This window comes from Pseudoliparis swirei, chromosome 1, assembly GCF_029220125.1.
Source record: "Pseudoliparis swirei isolate HS2019 ecotype Mariana Trench chromosome 1, NWPU_hadal_v1, whole genome shotgun sequence".
NCBI lineage: Eukaryota > Metazoa > Chordata > Actinopteri > Perciformes > Liparidae > Pseudoliparis > Pseudoliparis swirei.
In genome coordinates this window covers 18,912,077-18,924,980 of record NC_079388.1, presented here as the reverse complement: position 1 = coordinate 18,924,980, position 12,904 = coordinate 18,912,077, and the positions used below count along the sequence as shown (strand labels likewise).

General features: G+C 45.0%; 2 protein-coding genes across 3 annotated transcripts in view; both read right to left on the bottom strand.

Moving 5' to 3' along the window:
• Nucleotides 1-197, bottom strand: part of col22a1 (collagen, type XXII, alpha 1) — a 60,006-nt gene extending 59,809 nt beyond the window's left edge. The window contains exon 1 of the mRNA XM_056416082.1: nt 49-197. The gene's annotated coding sequence lies outside the window, so the exon portion shown is untranslated. The remainder of the gene's footprint in view (nt 1-48) is intronic.
• A 2,756-nt stretch (nt 198-2,953) lies between these two features.
• Nucleotides 2,954-6,363, bottom strand: LOC130195137 (zinc finger protein 512B). Of its 2 annotated transcripts, XM_056416458.1 has the most exons (3): nt 6,214-6,358; nt 3,929-5,079; nt 2,954-3,206 (listed from the first exon to the last, which is right to left on the bottom strand). In XM_056416458.1, the coding sequence occupies exons 1-3, from the start codon at nt 6,227-6,229 to the stop codon at nt 3,087-3,089; spliced, it is 1,287 nt and encodes a 428-aa protein (XP_056272433.1). In that variant the 5' UTR covers nt 6,230-6,358; the 3' UTR covers nt 2,954-3,086. The 2 variants fall into 2 exon arrangements, 1 of the variants encoding a protein (XP_056272433.1); XR_008832022.1 differs by lacking the exon at nt 3,929-5,079 and having other exon boundaries at nt 6,214-6,363.
• Nucleotides 6,364-12,904: the final 6,541 nt, after the last annotated feature.

Here is a 12,904-nt window from a genome sequence, read left to right as displayed (position 1 = left end):
AAGAATAAGAAGAAAAAAAGCTTTTTGCCCTGAATTAATTGTCCTTACCCGGCCTGCCACTCGTCCCTCAGCAGTCACACCCCGAATCAGCACCGGTGGGGCGTCATCACCAGGTGATAATAATCCGGAGAGATCTCCCTCTGCACGCTCCAAGAAATCAAAATGAGATGATCATATAATCCAGGGTGACAGTCCGGCGTGCAGTGTTTGTTGAAAAAAAAAGAAGTGAGGTGAGCTTTCAGAAACCCTTGTGGATGGGGTGGACAGAGAGGGAGGGAACTGTGTTGGAGGGGGGTAACAAGTGTAGGGTTTCACTTGTGTGTGTGTGGGGGGGGGGGGGGGGGGGGGTAGAAGTGGCTTCCACTGTCCTCGACTGGGAGCTGCGCTCGCGTATTTAATACAGACTATAGAGCCAATTATAGACGCAACTTTCCGGATATTTTTATCCTTTTATTTTCTCTCGCCCATCTCAAAGAGAGAGACGGCCGCTGCCTCTCGGGCTGTGTGGTGTCGCCCACAGCGGAGCCGCCCCGGGAGCCCGTGGTTGGGGCCCCTCTGCCCCCCCCCCCCCAGGGCCCCGCCTTGGTTTCAACCAGCCACACACTTATGGAGCAGGCCTGTAATTAAATTGGGGGAAATGATTATAGAACAGTGTGTGTTAAAATGTGTGTCCTTTGCTCTTGACTTAGAGCCGTGTGGGATCCATATCACATCGTTCATCACTATATGACTATATTCAAGCATTAAATATGAAACGTGTATATTCTAGTTGACTTTTTAATGATTGCTTCAGTAGTTTCGGATTTATTTTCTTGAGCTCACATTTCGCAATATCCCAATTTTCCTCCAAGACGATGACAACCTTTATTCTACAATATCCACTTTGTAGAGCTGATCATTCATTTACGAGCAAAAAACACACTCATGGATGAATATGGACATATATATTTAAAAAATCTCCCTAAAAGCTGAACAACACCCTTAAAAGCAAGAGATTACCCAGACTTCCTGACACATTCAATTGTAATCTGTCACACAAGGATGCTTTCACACAAATAATTACTATAAAAAATCCAAAAAGCCCTTTTTGGACCTAATAATATGTATCTTACCCTCATACCTTCACAGAGAAGCCAGTATCGTTTGCCGACCTGTAAAGCTATACACTTTGATTTATATGCACATTTTTAGAGGACGACTGTAGAATAGATTAGAAAAGGTTATTAATCCCAACATTAATTCACATTTAAGGAGCGTGCGCTGATGTCCTTATCATCTGTGGTCACGCTCCCGGGACAGAAGTCTCATGTTGGCCGTTGTTGGGTTGAACTCGCCTCTTTAAAGTGCTCTCACAGCTGTCTCCACATGCTTTTGCTGTATTAGAAAACACATCCAAAACGCAGTGGAGGTGGCGAGGCAACAACATTCTCAAAAACAGTGTCACGGGTAACCCCAAAAAAAAGTTTGCCATTGCATCCGGGCCTCTTTAGAACGCCTTTTTGTAGCCGCGGAAAAGTGAGCACGGGGCAGACCATGTATAGACCGGGGGGGGGGGGGGGGAGCGTGGCTGATGATACGCGGCAGATGCACGTTATGAGCAATGGCGTCAGTCTCAGCAACCGTCTGCTGCCTTATGCGAGTGGGCTAAAGAGGTGAGCAGCTTGTTGGGCGAGAGAGAGAGAGAGAGACGGCGAGCGCCCCCGTAGTCGTGGAGAGAAAAAAGCCATCTGTCGGCTTGATTGACGGCGATTCACGTCGGGACGAAAAAATAAATAAAAACATTTGTATGAGGAATTAATGCGAACACTTTCATGCAACGACTCGCTCAACTCGGCGGGGAATCTGCCGGCAGTGCTTTTACCATACGGACAGCCAGGGGGCGCTGTTCTTCCGGCACCGGAGGTCAGACTGCAGATTGAAAGATGTGGCAGGTTGCCTTCAACTTGTTGGTATTTTTCCACCCTGTGAGTTATGTCTAAACAATGGATCACATGTTGCCTCATGGGAAACTGAACCGCGAGGGTCCACTGACAGGCGAGGATCTCGGCATCACACATCGCACGAAAATTAATCACGATCAGCATCCTCTGAGGATCTACCGGCAGCTGCAGGCTTATCTTAGATGTGTGCAAGAAGACCCGGAAGGAGGCGTTGGCTCCTTCAAAATAAGATTGGCGGCTCCTGAAGATTTTTAGCGTAAATGCTACAATAGCATTCGTTATATCCTAACTTAAGTGCAAGGAACAACACTGACGGCTATATTCTCAAGAAGTGTTCGCTCTGGTCCAGATAGGCTTCTTGAAGAATGACAGATGGTTCACTCAATTACCTGAGTATTGTTTTGGTAAAGTGTCAGCCCTTTTCAAACAGTTTAAAATGATGGTTCTGGTGGGTCAGGTTCGGGGGGCTGTCAGGAAGTCAGTCCAAGAAGGCATAGAAATCCAACCAGGGGCAGGAAGTGAATAAAACGGACAGCGGGTCAACATCGATAGCTAACGGGAGTGACGGGAACTAAAAGGAGTGAAGCACCGGACAACAAACTATAGGAGTCTGAGGAAAAAGGAACAAGTGAGCATGGTGACCAAGACTGGCAAGAGATCCTGAGGGCACCTCGTAGATGGTTCCTGCGGGTCAGGAGCTGGAAAATGGCCGGGGGGCCAAGTTCAGGATGGGAAGTGTAGGCGCAAAAAAGAAAAAACGTAAATGGAAATGGCAAAAACACGTGGCATTGAAAATAAGATATTCCGGCATCTGCTGCATCGACTACGATCCTTCCTTCCATTTGTCGTGTCGCCTTCTTAAGGTCGGGTCAAGTTACCTGGCTTATGACTAAAGGTCAGATGAAGCAGGAGTCAAGGGAGACTTGGAGCATTAGTGCAGAGCATTGTGGGAGAGGAGTCGTCAAACTATTTTCAACAAGACAATCAGAAACACGACAGATGGACTCCGAGAATTGAATGTTCACATGAACTTCTTTTATTTATTGAAGGGTCGCATGTGGACACGTACATATATACATCTTAGAATTCAACCTAATAAAAGTGAGGCCGGTCCTTGCCTGCTGCTGTTTAACTCATCACACCAACTCATATTTTCTTTGAAGAGCATCTGCCCCGTTTCATTTCCCTGGACCATATAACGATGTAACTGGCTTCGTGCAGTGCGTGCGCCCACCCGATCAGATCGTTGCACACACACCGGGGGATCTGGGGATTTAATAAGGGAAAACCAAAACTTAGAGCTGCCTTGCATACACTTCATGAAATGTTACGACGTGATTGGAATCGCGAGGGAAAGTCAATATTAACAAACTTCCGACCGATCTTGTCTTTGTACCCTGTAAGGGCCATTTCGGAAGAAAAGTCGCGTGTAAATAATGTATCTCAAGATTACAGACTAAAACCGTTAAAAAAAGCGGCGTTACTTGCTGATGTTGCTGTGTGTGTGTGTGTGTGTGTGTGTGTGTGTGTGTGTGTGTGTGTGTGTGTGTGTGTGTGTGTGTGTGTGTGTGTGTGTGTGTGTGTGTGTAGAGCGGTTTATAATGGCAGAACTTTTAGATTCCTACACGTGTTGTTTTTCGTCTACTGGGTCGATTAGTAGACTCTAAATCAGCTTCCCAAAAACTGGGCTGCGAGCCTGTTCCTGGTATAGGGTCGTCTCTGAGCATATGACATCATTTCACAAAGTCCCCATGCTGCAAAAGTGAAAGATCCAATTTAATTACAGCTGGAGACGTTCCAGAAGGACCGCACGCCGCTGTGCTTCACGATCAAGGTTTAAGAAAAAGAAAAATCCTCTTTTAATCTCCAGTTAGAAGCACTCGGCTTCACACCGTTAGCCGCTACCAACCGCCGCCGCCGGCTGCCGAGTCAGATATGCCGACTGGCGTCCTCTTGATGGCTTTCCCCGATAGCATCTCCGCGCTCACCGGAGGGGGCCGCGGGATGCTCCTCGAAGCCTTTTCAATAGCGTGCGGCCGGACTCTCGGAGCCCTCTCGCCGAGCTCGCCTTTATCTGCAGATAATCCCCCGGTTGACGTGTTTGAATTGCCCTGATCCTCTTTCGGGCATTGTGCTCTCCTCAGCCTCAGCCTCCCCTCCTCCGGCGGTGGTAGGGCGCTGTGGTTTTTGCGTGCCGCCTCCGCGGCGCGTTCGGCTTGAGCTTTAACCCGCCGGGAGAGCGTGGGAGGGGCGGGCTTTCTGCGCAGAGGAGCCGTGGCACCTCGACACGCCACCACGTCCTCCAGGTGCCCTACGGGGACGCAGCGGTTTACGAGGACAGGGCGGTTTACGGGGACGCGGCTCTTTGCGGGGACGGAGCACTCTACGGGAACTAAGCGGCTAACGGGGACGCAGCGGTTTACGAGGACGGGGCGGTTTACGGAGACGCGGCTCTTTGCGGGGACGGAGCACTCTACGGGAACTAAGCGGCTAACGGGGACGCAGCGGTTTACGAGGACGGGGCGGTTTACGGGGACGCGGCTCTTTGCGGGGACGGAGCACTCTACGGGAACTAAGCGGCTAACGGGGACGCAGCGGTTTACGAGGACGGGGCGCTTTGCGGGGACGCATCGCTGTACGGGGACGGGGCGCGTCCCCCCGGGCCTCGAAGGTGTGTGTCGCCGTTGGGCTTTGAGCGGCTCGGTGGAAGCAGGGGGGCAACCTGCTGCAGCTTTCACCGGGCCCCGTCTAGCGCAGGATTTCAACTGCCCTGCAGGGGGCTCCGTTGCCCTCACATCCAGCTCGTGGTCGGCAGGTTCGACCTCTTGCTGGATCAACTTAAGTTTTCGCCTCCGAGCCTCCCGAGCCTCCTCTGGCAGCTCCAGTGGCGCGAGCTTTGGGGGGCGTCTCAGGGGCCGGCTCCCGGCCTCCCTCTGTGAGTCGGGCCTGGGCAACTTGAAGCCCAACGGGCCCCCCCGGGTCGGCACAGTTGAGCTCGTCTCCCTCCCCTTTGTCCCTGACAGACGGAGGCCAGGTGTTTTTGAATTGCGGCCATTTTTAGCCGCCGGCCTGAGGTTTTGACCACTCGGATGCGACACGGTATTTTTAACTTGGACGGTTGACATTTTCTTCTCGCCCCCTGAAACAAAGGAGACGTCAGATCAATATCACTGAAGCCTGTAACGTGACCTCCGGCTCTCCCTCGAAGTCTGTGTTTACCACGTGATTACAAATTACCTAATGGAACAAGTGCAGCACTCTTAGGAAGATGAATTGTACCAGTGCCACCATGACAGCATATATTCTAAGAATTGTGCCAGCTACGTAAAAAAAAAACTCAAGCTGCTTTGTCTTTTAATATCTTAATAGCTCAATTTTCTTTTAAACTGCAGAGCGAAGCTATTGTCTGATACAACTGAAATGAGTAAGTTACAAGTGTCCTCCTTTGTGGTTATATTCATTATTATCTGATTATTAAATGGCTATTTCACCCATTCTTTCGATGCTAGCGTTAATAAATTGCGAACAGATTTAATTTGGACACTTTACTTTTCTAGTGAACAGCGGTTCTCAACCTGGGGCTGTAGAACTCAAATGGTCACAAGATGAATCCGGGAGGATCAAGAGACCTTCGCCGTAAATTTAGATTTCCGACTAGCAACTCGGTTCTAATCTTTATATTCTATATTTCAGCGCTTCAGGCTGTCAAAGGATTCAAGCTAAAGAATTGGAGGACTTTTGACAACTAAACACATGCAACGTTTTACTGTACTTCGTATCAAAGGGTCCTCTAAACAAAAGACGCTCGGGGGCTAATGTTCTAGAAGTTACACAAGTGGTGAAACATCTGAGCGCTGCTTGTTAAGAGCGAGCAGCAAAGAACAACATAAAGTATGCCATGACACAAGCTAAGGGCAACCAGCTGCAATAAATACGTTGTAAATGATGTATCAACCATTACTGATGTCATATTAATACAAACTCATACACTATTTATAAAGTCACCCTTGTTAGGAAGTGATACAACACCATGTTTTGAGACACTTTGACTTTCTTTAATGCCAAACTAAAGTTTCAACAATGCTCCAAATGACCAGCGGCACCTTGAATACCAGCAACTTAAATATACCACTCGATAAATACAGGAATAAAAAGGCATATATTGTGCTCGTATTGCCTTGTAATACACACTGTCACTAACTAACCATCAACTGTGTCCATTGGCAGTGACACACCATGTCGAAGTAGATCACCACAGGTAGTGGATACTCACAGGCTCTGGCAGACATCGACCGGCTTGAACTTGTTGAGGAGTTTGAATCTTTGAGCGAAGGTGAACCGGTCTGGTTGAACGTCCGTGTTGTTTGTTTGTTGGGTTTGTGCCACCTGCAGTTGGAGAAAAGGTTTCGGCCGCCTTAATGTGATTAAGCAGATTTGGGTCACAGTGCAGCCGCAAGTGATCTCTAATTATCTCCGGCTTTAGTGGCAGCCGGCGTGCACGCTCGGGGCGAGGCCAACCTTTTATAATGATGGGAAATAAAAAGGCAAGTTGCTGCTCGGGTGATCTTTAAGAAGACAAATCAAGCAGATATTTCTTTAGCGTTTTCACTCACCACTAGGGGGTGCCACAGACCTCCTTTTGTCATAATTATGTGGAAGCCATGCTGTCAAGGAGCTGGTGAAACACCTCGAATATGTATCAGAACATATAAACATACTATATCATCATCATATTTGTGGTTCACAAACCAATTAATTTATCCTTGATGAGTTCCGGTAAAAGAAAAATTACAAGCAAAATACTGAACTTTTTTAGGCTGCCACAAATCCCTCAAATTTCAAGAGGAAAAATCCTATCTGCTCACAATTCATGGCCACACACTTGAGACATGCATACGCTGTTACATGCAGGATCACAATAAACACATTACAAGCCCAAAAAACATGATGACGTTCGACAATGAACCTGTCGTGACATCACAGATTCAAATCTTATCTTAATACCTTAATCGCATCGCCTCCCCTTATTAAATCCAAAAACCCGGCCGCGTGTCGGTGATGTGAAGAACACGTGTTACAGGTGGCTGTGTGACCTTTGGAGAGACTGAATAGTGGGTGAAGGTGCGATACGTCAATGTCAGAGAGATGTACTTAATACGGTCAGCATGGAGTTAAACTTTGATCGAATCCTCTTCCCTTCCAAGGCTCTGGTGATCGTTTTCTGCATACACAACTGCAGACAGGCTAGATGAGACAATGATGTGGTGTGTGCTGCCTGCAGGAATATCTGCAGATCTTAATCGTTTCAAGGGAGCAGTTTATTTTCAAATTTGGCTCCATCTTTTGTATTTTCAGAGGCAGGTCTGTCGCAGAGTTTTTCCCCCACCGCGATGGATGAGACTCGTATTAGCGCCTCCTACGGTCGAGCCATTTCTTTCATCAGGCAGACACACTCGATCATCGTTGAAAATCTCCCCGTTCTCCGTCGCCCCGAAGGAAAAAGACCAAGCAAAAAGAAAAAGCAGCGTGTCGGCTCCCCTTTATTGCAAACGCTGCATCATATCGTTGGCGTGGTTGGAGATGGTCGAACAAACTTGGCTGCACTTACGTGATCATTTGAGATGCGCGATTACAGGCCTGACGCCGAGGCCCGTACGCCCCTCTGCCATGTTCTTATTGTTGTGTATATGGCTGACATGTAATTACTGCGGTGTGGGAAGAGATAAAAAGGGACGTTGCGCGCTCATTCTCCCACCTACTGAACATCCAGCTGCACCGCAAGAGCCATTTGGGGACGAGAAGGCATCGACTGGACTTCAGAGATATGTCAAATATGAAGCATTTTTATGCCATATTGTCGCTCTGACGTGGGGTTTTAGCCAGAGCAACTGGCGTAATGTCAAGAAACCACGAGACTTTCAACGAGGAGGTCGCTCTTCATGTACAGCGTCAACGTCGACTTATTTTACGAGTTGTGTTGCGCAACTTCCGTACTCAACCAACGGCGGTTTCGTAACGCCATGCTTATTTAATATAATAAATGCGTTCTGCACCACATTACACGCCTGTTTGAAAATGTCCTTTTCCTGAACCTCCAAGCAGATGAAAAGCCTAAAAAAAACTGTATAGTGCATGTGCGTTTGAAGTTTATTCTTAAAAGACACTGACATGTCGAAAACCGACACCAGAGGGTACTTAGAGCAGTTTATTTATAAGAGTAGGGCCACATTGCTTTTTGGAGGTCCAGTATATATTTAAGGCAATACAATCACTGGTTAAGTTTAGGAAAAACTTCTCGGGGCAATAAACAGATAAGTCGACTAAGTAAAACGTAAACAATGTGGTGGAAGTACCGTAAGGCGCAATATGTTCAATAACTCAACCACACGTCGGGACCAGATGCCGGGCTTCAAGCACCGGCCTCCCGGTTTAAAGTGTTGTTGGTTTAGGGATCAGAGCGTGACTGGCCACAGACCAAGCGTCAATATTTAAGCGGTCGGGAGTGAGAATGTGCTGATATGTTCGTTCGGTATGAATCAGCAAGTTAGCTTAGCATGCTGCAAACACAAGATGGGAGACAGCTAGCCTGGCGTTAATGTGGTTACACTTTGGTGTTAGTAGCGATTTAAAAAATTACCTATTAAGTTTGAAACTTTAAAGGTGTCGGTAAGCAGATATTGTTAGCCATGCTAGCTGTTTCCCCCTGGTTCCAGTCTTTGTGCTAAGCTAGGCTAACCGATTAGATGGGAGTTGCATCATATTTACCATGTGAAGACCCATGCAAAATGTCAAATGATTCCTTTTATTTTTTTAGACTTATGAAAAGAAAGTGAAAGTGAAAGAGGTATTGTTATTGGGTTCATAGGATTAATCAAGGATTATCTCTTTTGTCTCTTGCAGCTCATACTTTTGTACTCTCATCCGATCATTTTCTGAAAGTCTAAATATGTTAGTGTTTCTTTGTATTCATCAGCAGATACTCATGGAAGTCATGCTCCTCTCATTTGGACTGATAGAAGGCCAAATTCTCTAGACCGTGAGTTAAAAAAGGTGTCATATTGAGAATAACATTAGATTTCTAAATGAACCCAAGAGGTACTTTAGATGAATTCTTAAAAACGAGTTGAAAAGTTCATCTTGAATCACTTCAAACTGGAAGAAAAAAAACGTGGCCCGAGGCAAATTAAAAAATCATTGAAACTAATTGATTTAATGAATATATAATGTCATAACGTTTTTTTTTAAGAGCAGTCGGAGATGTTAGAACAATTAGAACAAGACAGAGGGTTTCAGAAGGAGGCTCATCATTTTTATTCAAGTGTGTTACGGCTTCACTCGGGCTGCGTAAACCAAGTAAGTCATCCACACCAAATCATGCACACGCGCACCCGCAAAAAAAGAAAAGAAAATGGAAAACATACAAATGTAAAAATTTTATGTATAATGTTCATTTCACTCTGCACAATTCTCAATGATCTCTTTTTCCGTGTGGCGAAAAAGGAGAAGGGACCCATACCGGAGTGCACTGTACAGACATCAGTTTACCCCAAAAAAAATTGTGACAGAAGACGGTCTGGGGGTTTAACATGACCGCTAAAAATAAACACACGGATGGGATATAATCTCCTGTAAGGAATATGGTACATGGTATTATTTGTTCATCATACCTACACAGAAGAACCTAATGCAAAAAGGATATTTCACAAATAGAAGTCATAGAGAACACAGCCTTTTCTATTATATTGTATTACACAGTTTGTGTTGTGCAATTTGTGTCTCTGATCGTCCCCCGTCGACAGAGAAATGGCCTCAGAGCTACTGCCACGTGCAGTAAATGACGCCTGGAAGCCAAAGCGTAGCTACGTACGTACGGGAAAAAATGAACGTGGCACGGGAAAAAGAACGTGGCACGGGAAAACGAACGTGGCACGGGAAAATAACGTGGCACGTAAATCTCTCGAGGAAGCGACGCCGTGGCTGCCGCTCCATGCCATCTGTGTTATGGAGTAACATTCAGTCGAAAAGGACCATCAATATGACACATGGCGGCAGGGGAATCTGAGTAACGTGCACACGTTCGGGTAGGAGTGTGAAGAAAGAAAAAAAAGATCCGACTGGCAGCTCGATGAGTTCATTCAGTCTGCCGCTTCCTTTTCAGTAAAAAAAAAAAAAAATGAAGAAGAAAAAAGATCCATTATGGCTGATACATTCCCCCCCCCCCCAAAAATGCTGCATGGAAAGGTTCGGCCGTGAGCTGAACGGAGGGCGGACGACGCTTATTACAGGTGGATGTTTAGCTCTACCCTATCGGTATTGGAAAGGTGTAAAAAGATAATTCCAGTTTGTTTGAACGTTGGGTCTCGTATTTGCACGTTTGCCATCATTCTCGACGGTTATGACAAGGATTTATGTTCACCGAAGTAATAGCTGTGATATTTGGGAACAAGTGTAACGTCACTGCAACAGGCAGATAGAGTTAGCGCCTAGCTAGTGACCATTCAGCCGACCAACCATGTGTGTGGGAGGGGACCAAAACAAAGCTAAAAGGACATTGAATATCAGTGCTGTGTTTGTAACCAGGTCCTCAGATGCAAGACTCCGAATAAATTGTAAATGCAAACTCTATCAGGTAGGTATTAGGTATATAAACTCTATTAACTACTGTATGTGTGTTCAGCTTGTTTAGCTGCACCCAAATAACCCAAAAAACTCTAAAAAATATATATTTGAGACTATTTTTAATCAGGTGTGAGATCAAATAACTACAGTGTCTTGGAATATGTCTGCATCATCTTGAAATTGGGTTGAAAGGACAATATTTCTTAGCTTTCTTATATTTTTGGGGGGATTTTTTGAGGGAATATTGCGAGCGTTAGCTTAAAACTTGTGTAACTATCTGCCACCTTTAGCTTATTTTTAGCAAAGTTGCGGCATTCCTAAATCTCCGACATTACCTCCGTCGTCCTGGAATTATCTTTTTCGCTGCTCGTGGATGCGTATGTCCTTTTGAAAGTAAAGAGTCGGGAATGAGGAAGAGTTAGCGAGGATTTGAAGTTGGCTTTCATCTCCTCATATTAACCCGTTGGTCAGAGCTCAGATCTCGTCTCTACATTAATAACCACGTCTGCGCTTCAGACCTCCGCGTGACCGTCCGTTTTGGGGTTTGCTAAAGCACAAACAGATCCACCGCCGCATTTAAATGTGCGCACTTCAAACAGAAACACCGACCGCTGTTTCTTCAAGGCACGTATGCTAATGTATAAAAATACATATGCGTCTCAGCCGTGAAAAGGCGTTTCTTTTTATTCCAAAGGTTATTATAAACATATTGTACAGGATATTTAGATAAGCCGGTAGGCCTAATAGTTTCCGATAATGAAACAATGCTTTTTCTTTTTTCTTTTAATCGGGCTCATCTCGGACTTCACGCCTCGTTATGTTTGTCATTTACCTTGTGAGGCACGCTCAGCTACCCAGGAAATTAAAATTAGCCTGTTAAACACTAGACAGCAAATAATACTAATGGTAACGCTTCTGAGAAGTCAAGGTCCAGAAATGTGGTGTTTGATGTTGTCTACATAAATATCGGTTGATTTTAAAGGATATATAACTTGCTGGCGGAATAGCTCCCAGCCCCTGTGTAACTTTAAAAAAGCACTCCAGTCTTTACAAAGAATTGATATTTAAATATACATTTACAGCTTAAAAAGGCCTTTAGAAATCACGTGTCTCGCTTCAATCCTGGCTTCAATTTAAGAGCTCAGTTATAGTGAATATTTTTGTTTTTGACGGCAAAAAGCATAATTTGTGACAGGGAAGGAGAAAAAAGGCTTACAATCAGAAATTAAATATCAAGAATTGCCCAAATATTTATCCAGCCCTGTAACAAATAATTCCTTTTATGCAAACTGACTCCTCGTCGAGATGATGCATCTCAGTCGCATTTCTCAGAAAACTCATACTATTTGGGAATGAGGGTTTTGATATGTACATTGTATTAGTCGGCCGTTTCTCTTGCACTCCTGGGATTTGTTTGTCGTGTAGGTTAAAAAAAAAAAAAGCGGCGATTCATTCAAATCTGTGAACAATTTTTTTTAAATGAATTCAATAAATAAGGTTATATCCTTTTAGAAACTGCCGGACTTGTATTGTAAATAATTTCTTCAGACTATTTGCCATTGAAATACTATAGAAGTTATTGTGAAATGTGTTCCCAATTCATCATACAAAGTTCATGCACTTATCAGATCTTTCAAACGTAAAACAATCTTCCCCATCCTCGTATCGTCTTCTGATATCTTACAGAAAGTGAGAGGATCATACTGATGTTATTAAGTGTTTTTCTTATCTGTAATCTCCAGCTGTCCCCTTACATTGACTCATACTAACTATTCCTGCTTGTGTCCTCACTGATGGGCTTGTGTGTTTCCTTAATTGGCTCCAAAGTGCATCAAAAACATCAGTTTAGATCTGACCCGGGGTCAGCTGCTACAAGCATGCGAGGACTTTAGACCACGGTCATGCGTGTCCTTTGTTTACAAATTACGCTGCTTATGAATTCAACTGGCGTTGCTTAATTGCACTTTGGTAACTGCGGGTTCACTCCTGCCGATCCTCTCCCGCTGTTTTAAATCGCCGCTTCATTAATTTGAGTAATTTGAGTAATTTGAGAATTTCCCCAAGAACCTCCACATTCCCAACTACATTTTCCATGATGCATCTCAAAAAGATCTAGAGAAATGGTCGACAGTGAACATGTGGCGCTACCTGGACGTCTATTTGGTGGAGAGGGTCATTGATCACGTGATCTTATATACCTTTTTTACAGCATTGCATTCTGGTCAATTAGGAAGGCTGACTGTAAATGAAGGAGGATGGAGTTACCCCCTTGTGTGTTGCAAAAGCATAAATGCAATATAACAGATATTCAATATGAATGTAATGTGCTGAAATGCAAATCTGTT